At 40.6% G+C, this 15308-nt stretch overlaps 1 protein-coding gene across 5 annotated transcripts in view; it reads left to right on the top strand.

Moving 5' to 3' along the window:
- ZNF236 (zinc finger protein 236) overlaps nucleotides 1–15308 on the top strand; it is a 160793-nt gene that overhangs the window by 80111 nt on the left and 65374 nt on the right. For all 5 annotated transcript variants that reach the window (XR_013408317.1, XR_013408318.1, XM_028837782.2 and 2 more), the window contains 8 exons: nucleotides 3651–3792; nucleotides 4434–4694; nucleotides 7580–7833; nucleotides 9273–9374; nucleotides 9862–10013; nucleotides 11755–11858; nucleotides 13140–13291; nucleotides 15034–15246. Coding sequence is in view for 3 of the 5 variants with exons in the window: in XM_028837782.2 (XP_028693615.2) it covers nucleotides 3651–3792; nucleotides 4434–4694; nucleotides 7580–7833; nucleotides 9273–9374; nucleotides 9862–10013; nucleotides 11755–11858; nucleotides 13140–13291; nucleotides 15034–15246 (1380 nt within the window). In the remaining 2 variants the exon portion in view is untranslated. The remainder of the gene's footprint in view (nucleotides 1–3650; nucleotides 3793–4433; nucleotides 4695–7579; nucleotides 7834–9272; nucleotides 9375–9861; nucleotides 10014–11754; nucleotides 11859–13139; nucleotides 13292–15033; nucleotides 15247–15308) is intronic.

Raw genomic sequence — 15308 nt, 5'->3', positions numbered from 1 at the left:
AAAGTAGCAGAAAGGAATTAATACAGCAGTTCCCAACCTTTTTGTCATCAGGGATTGGTTTTGCAGAAGACAAATTTTCCACAGATGGGGGATCAGGTGAGGGGAATGGTTTCGGGTAAAACTGTTCCACTGAGATCATCAGACGTTAGATTCTCAGAAGGAGCGCGCAGCCTAGATTCCTCACATGCACAGTTCACAGTAGGGTTTGCACTCCTATGAGAATCTAACATGCCGCAGATCTGACAGGAGGCAGAGCTCAGGTGGTAAAGCTCACTCACCCGCTATTCACCTCCTGCTGCGTGGACCGGTTCCTAACAGGCAGCCTGGGGCTTGGGGACCCCTGAATTAGTACGTATAATGGAATTGGAGATAGAAGACAAAACTGTAGTGAACTGAAGTTTTACAAAACTTATAAAAATGAACAGAAAAAATAGATGACTTGTCACTAATAAAGAAATGTGAGAAAACATAGTATTAGGAATGAGAAAGAAGTTGTAAGCACAGATACAAATGAGGTAACAATTGTTTGCAAATACTCTACAACTTTTTGCTAATATATTTGAAAATTTTGATGAATCTTTTCTAGAATAATGTGCTTGGCAGAACTGACTGTAGAAGAAATAGAAAAGGAAATAGAAAAATGAATCTTTTCTAGAATAATATACTTGGCAGAACTGACCGTAGAATAAATAGAAAACTCCAAAATACACAACAAATTGACAAGATAGTAAAAGATCATCTTCTCCAAAACACCAGTCTGGCTGGGCGCAGTGGCTCACGCCTGTGATCCTAGTACTTTGGAAGGCCGAGGTGGGCGATCACTTGAGGTCAGGAGTTTGAGACCAGCCTGGCCAACATGACAAAACCCTATCTCTACTACCAATACATAAATTAGCCAGGCATGGTGGCAGGCACCAATAATCCCGGCTACTCAGGAGGCTGAGGCAGGAGAATGGCTTGAACCCAGGAAGCAGAGGTCGCAGTAAGCCAAGATTGTACCACTGCACTCCAGCCTGGGGAACAAGAGTGAAACTCTGTCTCAAAAAATTAAAAATAAAAAAAAGTCTGATAATTTGATATATGAATTATACTAAGCTTCCTAGGAACTATAATTAGTACGCTATTTAACTGTTTTTGAGCATAGAATTGGGATCAAAACGCCCTTGGTAGCTTAGAATACTTTGATATCCTTGGCCAGTTTTGGTTGCTTACAAAATGAAAAAACAGACCAGTTTCTTCTTTTAGGTTGCCATAAATCAAGTTATATACCCATGGGTTTCTTGACTTCAAGTTTTTGAATCCCTCAAGAGTCTTGACTCTTCACACATGTTTCAGGGTTAAAATGGGATATATTTTGCTTGTTGGCTTCACAGATGCCTGTATCTTAGACCAGATAGGGGAAGCTGAATTCTTTGGTTTAGGCTGATGGAGACATATGAGGGAAATGATTGCTAGAGGGAGTTTCACACTGTAAATTGTAAAATATTGTAACTTTGTCTTATGCTTAATTTTGTTATTTGTATTTGTGTTCATCTCTTCTCTCAGACTCTGGGCTCCTTAGAGGCTATAGAAAAGACTTGGCTGTCACAATCTTTGGGGGACAGAGTTTGATAAAAACATGGTAAGATGAGGTTTAGCATAGAATAGTGTTGTGAGAGTAAATGAAAGTAGAATGCTCATTGAGGAAGCTAGTGCTAGTCTAAGGGAGTCCTTGACTGAGGGCACTGTAGAAGAGGAAACCTGCGTCCAGGGTTCTGCCGTGACTGTTTTTGAGAACCAGGCATGGCATTCGGTCTGCGTGTCCTAGCATGTGTATCCTAGGGAAGGTGGTGGGCATGGACTGGATGCCTGCATTTTTCTTCTTTTTTCTTTCCTTTCTTGAGACAGAGTCTCACTGTCACCCAGGCTGGAGTGCAGTGGTGCGATCTCGGCTTACTGCAACCTCTGCCCCCAGGTTCAAGCGATTCTCCTGCCTCAGCTTCCTGAGTAACTAGGACTACAGGCCTGTGCCACCATGCCTGGCTAATTTTTGTATTTTTGTATTTTTATTTTTATCTTTAAGTAGAGATGGAGTTTCTCCGTGTTGGCCAGGCTGGTCTCGAACTCCTGACCTCAGGTGATCCACTCACCTCGGCCTCCCAAAGTGCTGGGATTACAGGCCTCAGCCACTATGCCCAGCCTGCATTTTTCTCTTTTGAGCAGAACGAGTTCTTAGGAAAAAGTGAGACTGTGCTGTCAAGCACAGGGTGGTGTCAGAGCTGCCGGGAGAGAGGTCTTTGGCACAGCTCTGATTGTCCAGAAGGCTTGTGAGGTGAGAAAAGGCTTGGCAGTCTTAAGGGTTGTGCTGTGTGGATTATATCACAAGTGAGAGTTCTGAATACTTTTTGAAAACTAAGCAGGGTTGTGATGCAAGCTTCAGGAAGCATAGGAATATTTCCTTAAATCTAATAATGAGCTAAGTGAAATTGGTTGGGCTGTCAAATTCGCTCCAGCTTTGTGATTGTTTCACTGTTGCGATTGGTGGCAGTTGAAAAAGAAGCGAAGATGCAAGTTTAAGAGACATGGGAGTGGTGTTGATCATCAGGACTGGCAAATGCCGAGTACAAGAGAGGGAAGGAAACTCTCAGAAGTCCGGACCTCCCCAGCCTTAGGGACCAGGAGAAGACTGTTCCAGGCATGCAACTGGGAAAGCTGGGAGAAGTGGATTTTAGGGGAAGAAATTGAAATGGAATCTGTATTTTTATGGAAAGTCAGGGAAAACAGAGTGTGTTCAGAGGTGCATCATGCTAATCGTTGCATAGAAGTTACGGTACAACTGAGGGAGGAGAGAGGACTGGGAATGGAGAGCTGTGGGCAGAGGACAGAATCTTGGCCACTGCTTCCTTGTCTGGGCAGAAGGAGCAGCCCGAGGCTGATAGAGGCTGATGGAAGACTGTGTGCGTCTTCCTCTTAGCGTTCCAAGTGACTCTTAAGGAATTCGAAAGTTTACCCCTAAGTTTGTCCTGAATTCCTGATATAATGCAGTAGCTTGATCAAGTCATATTTATTAGATGGTCAACCTGAAGGAATTCTTTATTTAGTAAATGTATATAAAATGTGAAATATTTAAATTAGTAATTTTGTTGTTTGTAGATATCCCTTTAGTGATATCTGTGAAAACGCTAACCTTTGTAGAACAAAAGATCATGTTATAGTCACTTTTGTTTTCAGTTTATTATAGTACCTAGTGTGCAGTATTCATACTGAATAAACAAGGTATTAAAATCTTGCTTATCCTGAATTTTTGTCAACAAATGCCCATATAGAAAGTAAATGTAGAAATTCATTAAAAATTGGCTGTGGAATCAAAGGAAGTAATTGTGACTAGATATTTCTCATGTTGAAAAAATGAACATTAATATGTATTTATAATGTTTATATTAATTTATAAATTAATTTGTAATGTTATATTATAAATATATTAATTTATTATGTTTCCCCATAGGTATTCTTTGAATAGCCAGTTCCTAACACAATTAAAATAAAATAGTTGTAACATTAGAGTCTAACATCAGAATTTTCATCTTCTGGGTAAAACATATGCCTTGTGACATTTAATTTTATTACTAGCATTGACAGTGAATTATGTCTGCTTTTCTTTTGGTTTGTAGGTCTTATCCAGCCCATTCCAAAAAACCAGTTTTTCCAAAGCTATTTTAATAATAATTTTGTTAATGAAGCAGATAGACCATACAAGTGTTTTTACTGTCATCGTGCATATAAAAAATCTTGCCACCTTAAACAACACATCAGGTAAGGTAACGGATTCACAGGTGGAAATTTAGTACAATTAAACTGACTTAGTGACCTGATGACTTCTAGAAGTATTTAGGATGGTAGCATTAGCTTTTGGTATTTAAGATGTCTCATTTGACTCCAAAACATTTATTGGTAATTAATATTTTTATTTTTTAATGTCTTGACTAAAATATTCTACAAAATTGCCCCTGGAATTTATGTATATGCTCATTAAATTTCAATATTTGCAGTTTCCAAGAAATATCGAAGAAGTATTTGGTTTATTTTTTGACTTCCGTTTATGTTTTTCAGATGTGTTTATCGGAGTTTAAGTGAATTCTTAGTACTAGCCACAGTGAAAAGGAAGTCAAACCTTGATCATAAGAGACAGTGTGATGTCATGAAAAAAGTATAGAACTTAGAAAAAGACTTGGCTTCTAGCTTCGTCTCAGTCGTGTGACTTGAGGCAATTCGCTTAAGCAGTCTTGAGTCTCAGGCTTCCTCACCTGTAAAATGTGGAAAGCTCCGGCATTGCTGCTTAGCTTTAAAAAATGTGATGATGAAGTGAAGCGAAATGCAAGAGTGCATTCTAGTCACAAAGCGTTATAAAAGTATAAGAAACTTATTCATTAAAATATGTTTTTTTTTTTTTTAAGATCCCATACAGGTGAAAAACCTTTTAAATGTTCTCAGTGTGGAAGAGGCTTTGTTTCTGCAGGTGTGCTCAAAGCACACATCCGAACACACACAGGACTGAAATCTTTCAAGTGTCTGATATGTAATGGGGCTTTCACTACTGGTGGCAGCTTACGGCGACACATGGGTATCCACAACGACCTTCGTCCCTATATGTGTCCCTATTGTCAAAAAACATTTAAGACATCACTAAATTGCAAAAAGCACATGAAAACCCACAGGTGGGTGTAATTCTAATGGTCACTTTTTATCATCTTTATAATTTCCAGTAGATGGTGGGGAGTGTTTTTAGGAAATAATTGTCTTTGATTCTTACATGATTATTTCTAGCTTGTACTATATGGGCTCAAGAAATGTAAGTATTAGTGTCTAAGGATCTAATGGGAGCCATAGACTGAAGCATTAGCATTTTCATTTTTAATTTAATAATGAAGCAGTTTATATTCTGTAAAGCTCTCTTTTAAAGCTGTTAGTTGATAGATGAAATGCTGGACTGTATCTAGTATAGTCAGATAGTGAATATTTCAGAAAAGAGAATCTTAAAGACCCTGTGATTTCTAGGCCTGTCATCAGCAAATCAGAATGGTAATTATTCTGTGTTGTTGACTTTAAAGGATACATGTTTTAGATATTCCATAAACTTTTCATTCAGCCTAGCTTATATTTCCACATGGTTGGAAGGCTAGCTCATCTCTATGTGGACGTAATCCGGAAGAGATGCATTTCTGACTAGTGCTAGGGCCTATTCGATGAGTATTTCTGTGAAGCCGCAGAATTCCGTGTGGTACTGTAAAACCTGGGTAGGGTGACCACAGCTTAGGAGATGTGAAAGGGAGAGTCACTAGGCCTAAAGTTGCTGCCCTGAAACATTTGCTTTGAGACAGCATTTTAACCCAGATATGTCTGCCTGGATGTCGCCTACAAAGCAAAACCCTAAATATTAGAATAAGTTAACTGTGATAGTGTTTTTTGATATTATTGATCTGAATGCCTAAGCACCCTCAACAGAATTGACATTTTTGATTTCAACATCATTGATTGCTTAGCCGAGAAATTTACCTGCTGCTTAAAACCACCCAGGGAGTGTGGTATTGGCGGTGTTATATAGTGGACTCCTGTCAATTACATATCCAGTTATATTTCACTGCATTTTGTGGAGGGAATCCTGTGCAGGGCACTGCATGTGTTTGGGAACTGGGGAACTCGGGGGCACATGGATGTTGAAGATACTTGTGTTTCTGCTCGCTGTAGCAGGGTGACGGGTCCCCAGTTGGCCCGAGAGCTTACCATGCTAAGAAGAATGGAGCTTGGGTGCTTGCTTGCTCAGTGGAACGTTTAAATCAAATCTTTTTTAGTTAGGAAGCCAGCCTTTTCCAGTGTACTTTTTGTGGTAGTATTGGGAATGTGGGTGTTCAGGCCCTTGTTTCCAGACCCAGTGACCAATGGCATAATTGTGGAGTCACCTTTATTAAGTGGTATATTGCATGGCCATTATTTGTCATCAGTTTCGAGGGACACATGTAGGAGATCAGTGTAGAGCTTTGAGAGGACACTAAGCAGATCAGCCTGTCGTTGCAGAGCTGCAGTGCTTTGCTTTTACAGATTGTGTGCACTTGGAGTCTGCCTACAAGGAGAGCATCCAGCCAGGGTTTCATTCCTTTGTCTGAATCGTTGGAAATTCCCAAAATATCACATATACTAAAGATAGGTAAAGAAGGTTACTATAGTCAAATTTATGGGGAATAGCAAACAACCAAGGAAACAAACAGAAAACAAGCCTCCATCAGTTAGCATGTGACACACGGGTGCTTAGGTTAGAGTGGCTTATACAGACCCCTGCTTGCCACTGCGCTGCTGTGTGGAAGCATCACAGCGTAGGTGCAGGCCTGCGTTTTCTGACTCGTCTCTGTCATGCGACACATTTTTGTTCTCCTTTCCACAGTAAAAGTAGTTATGAATTGTCTATTTTGGATATTAGAAAACGAAGAGGGAAAATTTTGTTTGGAACTGAGAGTGAAATTCTGAGTAGGCGGATTACTAAGACACTGGAATAGAGCCTGTGACACAGCTTGTATGGTCTGTGTGTGCAGAGGCAGAAGAGGGGACCAGGCGGCACTTTTTGTGTGTGTGGGGGTGTTTTTGTTTGTTTGTTTGAGACGGAGTCTCGCTCTGTTGTCCAGGCTGGAGTGCCGTGGTGCGATTTTGGTTCACTGCAACCTCCTGCCTCAGCCTCCTGAGTAGCTGGGATTACTGGCTCACACCCCTGTGCCTGGCTAATTTTTGTATTTGTAGTAGAGATGGAGTTTCACCATGTTGGCCAGGCTGGCCTTGAACTCCTGACCTCAGGTGATCTGCCAGCCTTGGCCTCCCAAAGTGCTGGGATTACAGGTGTGAGCCACGCGCCCAACCAGCTCTTTGTCTTAGATATTCTTTGTACTAGCCAGCCTGTTAGACAGATAACTGTGTGATATTTTTTTTTTCTTTTTTTTTTTCAAGTTCTCAGTTCATTGCTGAATTCATTGTTCATTTTTTCCTTTGAAAGAGAAATTGCTGACTTTGATGAATATATGCCGGATACACTTTGTGTGTGTAAATGTTGCTGGCAGCAACATTTGGATCATTGGTCCAATAAAGCGCCTGTGGCCCGGGCTGTGAGAGACAGTAGGTGATGAGGCTGGAGCCTCTCTGTGCACCACATGTGTTGTCAGATTTAGAGCAGTCTATAAAGGTGTCGTCTCATTTTGGACAATTATTTTTCTGAAGACTTAGACTCATTGCCGAACTTGAGTTGGGAGAGTTTTACTTTTAAACACGAGACATCTTTTTAATGTTTTTAAACTATTAGGCATTCGGGTGTGTGTTGTCCTTTATCCTCCGTTTGTGCCTCGTGTCTTGTAGCCAGTGGAAGCACTTAAAGATGAGGCAGACGAGCTCTCTTCAGAGTTACTAATGTGTTCATTTTTATCTGAATTGCCATCATGACTTCAAAGTGAAATCATTAATAAAAAATGTTATTTAATCAATGACAACTTTTTCACTGTAGTATCCCACGCAAGTAACCTTTGACAGCATCTAATCTGATGAACTGTCATTAATTTTTCTGAAGATACGAACTTGCCCAGCAGCTCCAACAGCATCAGCAGGCAGCCTCGATAGACGATAGCACCGTGGACCAGCAGAGCATGCAGGCCTCCACTCAGATGCAGGTGGAGATCGAGAGCGACGAGCTGCCGCAGACGGCTGAGGTGGTCGCAGCAAACCCCGAGGCCATGTTGGACCTGGAGCCTCAGCACGTGGTGGGCACAGAGGAAGCAGGGCTGGGCCAGCAGTTGACAGATCAGCCCTTGGAAGCAGATGAAGGTAAATGTTTCAGGATATTTAACTTTGAGTGATCCCAACAGAGTTTTGCAGCCTTTCCCACTCATTGCAGTCCATTGATGTCTCCCGTGGATCACTGACTTTTAAAACAATTTGTGCTGTATGTGAGAGAGATTGAATTTGAGTATTTGATATCATTCCATGTCGTCTTAGATTTTTACTCTTCAATTTTATTAGATTTCTTAGGGGAAGTTCTTTTTTTTTTAAACAAAAACAGAAGGATCAGACTTCTTGTTGGGAAATATTCAAAATCTTGTTAGGAAGTAGTTGAAATTTTAGGACTACAGCAAAATCTACCATCCTTATTTTGATATAGGTGCTTCCACTTTTTTTCCATACAAATATGCAGGGGTGTGTGTGTGTGTGTGTGTGTTTGGTATGCATATATAATTATATAAATAAGGTTGGGTGTGGTGGCTCACGCCTGTAATCTCAGCACTTTGGGAGGCCAAGGCAGATGGATCACTAGAGGGCAGCAGTTCAAGACCAACCTGGCTGTGGTGAAACCCTATCTGTACTAAAATTACAAAAATTAGCTGGGTGTGGTGGTGCATACCTGTAATCCCAGCTACGTAGGAGGCTGAGGCAAGAGAATTGCTTGAACCTGGGAGGTGGAGGTTGCAGTGAGCTGAGCTGGCACCACTGCACTCCAGCCTGGACAACAGAGTGAGTGAGACTCCATCTCAAAAAAAAAAGAGTTATACAAATAGGATCTTGCAGTGCATACTATTTTGTGACCTACTTTTATGCCCAATATATTGAGAACATCTTTCAAGTGTACATCTGTGTGATCTTTAGTATTCTACAAAGTGCACTCCATGTAGATTCAAAGATTAATGTAGGTCAGTGAACTGTTGGTGACTGGTCTGCAGTGAGATTAGGCTCCTGAACCAGAATATAAAGTAGTACATCGCTTCCTTCATCAGTAAAGTTTGGCTGCAAAAAATAATGTCAGGTCAACTGTAGACTGTGTGATTAGTGGCATAGCTGGCTTGCGTCTGGCACAGGCTTCTTATCTCACACAGGCATGTCAACAAACAATGTGCTGACCAGTTTACTGTTTTGTTTTATGGATGTCTCAAATGTATTTAGTCTTTGGGTAGGATTATACACTTACTCTGTGGTGCCTGCAACCATGCACACCCAAAAAGGTTCTAAACAATTATGGAATGTAATCGCATGTTAGAATATTGTTTAATGGAATAATGCCTAAGACAGATGCTAAAGGCTTTCAGGGATGATATTCTAGAAATACAAAGAGAATGCTTTAAGCATATAGATGTATATAAATTATCCCTGTTGTCTCTTCAAAATAAGGTGTCTGATATTTGAAAACTCGCCAAAGTGTACTTTTGGGCAGATTTGCAGATGTGAAATAACTTCCAAATGTATGAGTCCCCCTTTTTGCATCTCATCCTTAGATGGGTTTGTGGCTCCACAGGACCCTCTGCGAGGGCACATAGACCAGTTTGAAGAGCAGACCCCTGCGCAACAGTCCTTCGAACCGGCAGGGCTACCCCAAGGTCAGTGGTGGGTTTTCAATGAAATTTGTGAGTGTACCTCAGTTAAATTTAATTTTACGACAACCTTACATGTTTTCTCTTAAGGCCCTTCTAAAATGTATGGTTTCAAACCAGATAACTTTTTGCATGCATTGTAGATGTGTTTGTTGTTGATGCATACTATTTTGTGGTCTGCTCAGGTCTTCTGGAAAGTGACCTTTGCAGCCATTCTACATGTAGTTTCCAGCCAAGAAAAGGTGGCTGAGTAGAAATTAGAACTTTGTGGTGGCTGGTTCTGTAAAGCCTCCGCTGCTGTAATGTCTGCTGAGCACAGCCTCCTGCCTGTTAGCAAACAATGTTAAAGCTTGCTAATAACAGCTAGTCCTGATTCTAATTCAGAAAATAGAAATGCCTCTTTAGACATTTTAAATTTATAAACCCTTTTTTAAAAACATTTTAATGTAACTTTAGTATTTTTGTAGAACTCCTCTTTTCTAATTTATTTCAGGTTTTACAGTGACTGACACGTACCATCAGCAGCCTCAGTTTCCACCTGTCCAACAGCTACAGGATTCCAGCACACTTGAGTCTCAGGCCCTCTCCACAAGCTTCCACCAACAGAGCTTGCTGCAGGCTCCCAGCTCTGATGGGATGAATGTAGTGAGTATGGACAGAGGGGTGCATATGTGGCAGTATTTAGCAGGTGCTATTTTATTCTTCACTGTGATTATTTAAAATTTCCTTAAGGGAAATTTTAAGAGGTGTGCTCACTTCTTGTAACATTAAGGTTACTGCATTACCTGGGAAATCCTCAGTGTTAGTACATCGGGCTTTCTTTTTCCTTAAAACATTTTAATTTTACTTAAAGGTTTCCGTGCCATGGTGTGGCCTTGCGTTTGTGATTAAAAGCTAAGAATTTACTAGAGTGTTAGGTAATAACACGTTGAAAGATACTATGTTGCTTTAGGCACAAAACCTAAACATTTTTAACTGTGGACTTTTAAACATGTTAGAAGGAAAATATAATGAATGCTGACATTAAAAAACATTTAAATGCATCATTTAAAATTTTATCTCTTACGCCTAGTTGGAGACATTTTAATTTTCGTTTTTATTTTCATTTTTCTGCTTTTGGAAATTTCTTTTTTTTTTTTTTTTTTTTTTTTTTTTGAGACGGAGTCTCGCTCTGTCGCCCAGGCTGGAGTGCAGTGGCCGGATCTCAGCTCACTGCAAGCTCCGCCTCCCAGGTTTATGCCATTCTCCTGCCTCAGCCTCCCGAGTAGCTGGGACTACAGGCGCCCGCCACCTCGCCCGGCTAGTTTTTTGTATTTTTTAGTAGAGATGGGGTTTCACCGTGTTAGCCAGGATGGTCTCGATCTCCTGACCTCGTGATCCGCCCGTCTCGGCCTCCCAAAGTGCTGGGATTACAGGCGTGAGCCACCGCGCCCGGCCTTTTGGAAATTTCTTAATAGTGATGAGAAATGATTGACCAATTGTTATCCCTCTTTAAAATCCACCATTGGTAGCTTTGCCCAAGTGGTAGGGCTGGATCCTCCCGTGAAAATTTCAGAACATTTTTCTCATAGCTAGAAACTACAAACAGGCAGCAGATGAATCTCGGAAGTGGAGAACATACTTCTTAGCAGCTGACTTTACTCCAGAGCTCTCTAAATAAAACTGTGCAAACCCAGTTCTGTTGTGGTTTATCTAAGTTGGTTTTGGAAGTCAGGTAAACAAATGAGACACGAGCCCTTGCTTACAGCAACGTGCAGTTGCTGCACAGGGGTGGATGACTCCACTGTTCGCAGTCTGTCCTGTGACTCCAGGCCTTCTGAAGGTCAGTGGAGCTTACCTCTGCTCAGTGTGAGCGTGCGTCTGTTATAGAGTGGTTAGAAAACATTGACCGGATTTTTGCTCGTCCTTGCTGTGGTAGCATGGGTTGTAATGCCGCTGTCAGGGAGGGATGGGGTCAGTGTGGCTGCTCCAAGCATGCATGGTACCGTTCTTGGGGAAACATGTCCTTCTCACCCTCTGGTTTGTGTGACAAGAGGAGACAATATTATACTCTCTGAAGGCGGGGTTTTATTCGCTGTCAATAAGAGTAGAGCAGATGGAAGGGGAATCTCTTATTAAGATATATAAAATAATCAGTTTTATGGTTGATTAAGCTTTGTATCAAGGTAGGGTAATGGAAAATAAATAGATCTTCATTTAATAAAATCTGTGTGAGTGATCTTTATTATTGCTCTGGCCCAAATGATTACAGTGGACTATTTGGGGTTTCTCCCTCTTAAATCCTCAGTTTATGAATGTTCTTATCCTTAGTTCTTAGCTGCTGAGTTGTTTTATGTTTATTCACAGGTATTCAAGTAGTTTGCTTTATACTTCTCTTAAATTTTAGACAACTCGCTTGATTCAGGAGTCATCCCAAGAGGAACTGGACCTGCAGGCACAAGGTTCCCAGTTTCTGGAGGACAGCGAGGACCAGAGCAGGCGCTCTTACAGGTAGTTGTCTGCACAGACCAGCTCATGGTGCTGCCGGCTCCCAGCGACGGATGCTGCAGTGACAGATGCTGCTGTGTGCTTGCCCTGCTCCAAGGGCTCTGCAATTTCATTCTCTCAAAACTGTTCAAAACAGTTCCACTGTCATCCATATTCTGTAAATAAGGGATCTGAGACAAAAGAGATTAACTTGCTAAGCTTTTTACAGCAAATAAGCAAGTGGGCCAGGATTTGGATGCAGCAGTCTTCAGTTTGTCTGTTTGAAGTACTCTGCTATAGCTTCCCGTCACTGTTTTAAGTCATTATTTTTCCATTTTCAGAAATTACTTAAATTTATATTGTGCCTTTTAGTTCAAGACTCTTCATGTGCTTTACATATGACAATCTGTGTACCAAGGTACAGCACAATTAGGAAGACAGCTTTTTAGATGTCTTTTAGATGTCCGTCCGCTGGCTCAGCAGGTATATACCGTCCAAAGTGCTGGGATTACAGGCGTGAGCCACCGCCAAACCAAATTTACAAGAGTGAATTTTCAAAATGTATTCAGACACTTCCAGCTTTTAGTTTAATTTGGACTTGAGAGGAAAGTTAGTTGCCTCTAGTGGGCACCCAGTCTGGACTTAGGTTATAGTGTAGGGACATCGCTAACTTCTTACTGGATATTAAAACTTGAGAATGGACAAAAGAGACATACTAATGCAATAAGCTTTTAATAATATGTGAGTAGAAGTTTTGAAATTTATGATTATTTTAATCCTTAAGATAACATGAGTCTATTCAGTAACAACTGAAGGGGAAATAACACTGCATATTGATGTATTATTCAGCATAACTCCAGGACACTCTGTTTTGTATTTTATAAACCAAAGGAGTACATGGATTGGCATTTACGAGTGACTAGATGCAGGAGTGATTCTGCCTCAGAGGCGATGGAAGGATTCGCAGTGTCTAATGACTTAAAGAAAAGAGTGCATACATTTTCTTCCTGTTATGCTTAGTGAGAGTTTCTAACTAATCAAATTTATGTCTGCTGGGGAGTTACAGGATTTGCTGTTAAAGTAATACATTTAAGATTATAAGAATCTGGTCTAACAAATGATTGTCGGCAATATTTTATAGTTTATAATTTCTTCAATGTTGGAGAGCACACCTAGGTTCTGTAACAGTTGTGCCTAAATGTTTCATGGTTGTTGGTGAAGCTTGTTTGCTTTCCTTCCCGTCTCAGGTGCTGTATTTGTAATTGTGCTATGAATTAACGTGGTCTGGGTTCTGTATGTTTGCAGGTGTGACTATTGCAACAAAGGCTTTAAGAAGTCCAGTCACCTGAAGCAGCACGTGCGGTCGCACACCGGGGAGAAGCCCTACAAGTGCAAACTCTGTGGACGTGGCTTTGTTTCCTCCGGGGTGCTTAAGTCTCACGAGAAGACACACACAGGTCATTGTCTGCCTTATACTTGGAGATTAGTCCTTTAAAGAAAAAAGTTTTATGGAGATACAATCCATATACCATTCAATTAACCCACTGAAAATGTACAATTCGGTGATTTTTAGTATGTTCGCAGAGTTCTGCAATCATCAAAACTGTAATTTTACGACATTTTTGTTACACATAAAAGGAACTCTGTACCCATTAACAGTCACTCCCCATTTCCCCTCAATGCCCAGAACCTCAGGCGCCCAGTATCTACTTCTGTCTTTAGAGGTTTGCTTGTTCTGGGTATTTTATAGAAATATGTGGCATTTTGTGTCTGCTGCTTTCACAGCACAGTGTGCTCAAGTTTCATCCGTGCTGTATAGGTGGATCAGAACCTCATTACTTTCCATTGTAGGATATGCCACGTCTTAATTGATCCATTCATCAGTTGATGGACATTGGGGTTATTTCCATATTTTGTTTATTATAAGTAATCCTGCTGTGAACATTTGTATATAAGTTTTTGTGTGGACATGGGCTCATTGCTCTACCTAGGAGCGGAATTGTTTGGTCATATGTTAACTCTGTTAAAACATTTGAGTTTATGGAACTGTTTTCCACTGTGGCTGTGGTATTCGACAGCCCACGGTAGGGTGGGAGGGCTCTGGTTTCCCCACATCCTCGCCAATGGCTATTATTGCTTCTCTCATGACCGGCCTTGTGGATGGTCATGAGCCTTCCCACGTGCCATTGTGGTTTTGCTTTGATTTGCATTTCTCTGATGGCTGATCAAGTTAAACATCTTTCACAGACACTGAGAAATGTCTGTTCTAATCTTATGCCCATTTTAAAATTGGATTATTTGCTTTATTGAGTTGTAAGAGGTTTTTATAGTCTGATTACTGGACCTTTATCAGATACATAGTGTCCAGTTAAAAATATTTTTAACATATTTTATCTTTAATATATTCAGTATATTAATAATAAGTTTAATATCAGTGTATATTTTATATAAGGCTTTATTTGAAAATGAAGATATACTGCTTAGAAACATATAGCCAAGCAAAATAAGGAAAAGTTTTATTGACTGGTCCATAGGTTGATGACTGGGGAGTGGTTTTAGTGGTTATTGGAAAGATTGCTGGGAGTCATTTATATGGTACTTTGAAGGACCAGAGAGCAGCAATATATGACTTTTATAAGGAACAGTGGAAGAAAGACAGAAATAGGAAGAAAATAGCTGGTTACTTGGTTTTGTGTCATTGGTCCAGAGGAGAGAAGGCCTTCTATATGGGACTTTATTTGAAAATAAAGCTGTATAGAAGATTTATAGACTAGCTCTTAATGCCTAATATACCTCATGTGCTGTGGAAGTGATGAAAAGATGGATTGGAAAAAACATTTCTGGGGTAGAATCCACGTGTTGCCAGTTTAAAGGTAAAAGACTGAAGGCAGAGAGGACTTGATTTGTTTTGGAGACTGTGGCTTCACAGAGCCTGCTGATTTCAGTAGAGAAGGCAGTAAGATGTCCTGTGTTAACTTCCATGTTCTTAAAACAATCCCATTTCTAAAAATTGGAAACCCACACCAAATAAACTGTCTATAATTTTGTGATTTACTTTTTTTTAAACCAAACTCTGCTAAGCCTCAGGATAATGTTGTGGCTTATTAAACATATCTTTGTTTGGTTTTGACTGCTCTGGTTTTAAGGTAATGAAATAGGATTGGTTCCAGCCATTTTTTCTCTGTTTCTGTGCTTGTAGGAGTGAAGGCGTTCAGCTGCAGCGTGTGCAATGCTTCCTTCACCACCAATGGCAGCCTCACCCGGCACATGGCCACACATATGAGCATGAAGCCTTATAAGTGTCCGTTTTGTGAGGAGGGTTTCCGAACTACAGTGCATTGTAAAAAGCACATGAAGAGACACCAAGCAGTCCCCTCTGCTGTGTCAGCCACTGGAGAGACAGAAGGAGGAGGTATTTTCCGTTTGTTGATTCAAAGTGTATGAACCCAATGCTAATTTAGGAATAAATCCATT

The sequence above is a fragment of the Macaca mulatta genome, chromosome 18, assembly GCF_049350105.2.
Source record: "Macaca mulatta isolate MMU2019108-1 chromosome 18, T2T-MMU8v2.0, whole genome shotgun sequence".
In the NCBI taxonomy this organism is placed as follows: Eukaryota; Metazoa; Chordata; class Mammalia; order Primates; family Cercopithecidae; genus Macaca; species Macaca mulatta.
This window is presented reverse-complemented; position numbering and strand designations above follow the sequence as displayed.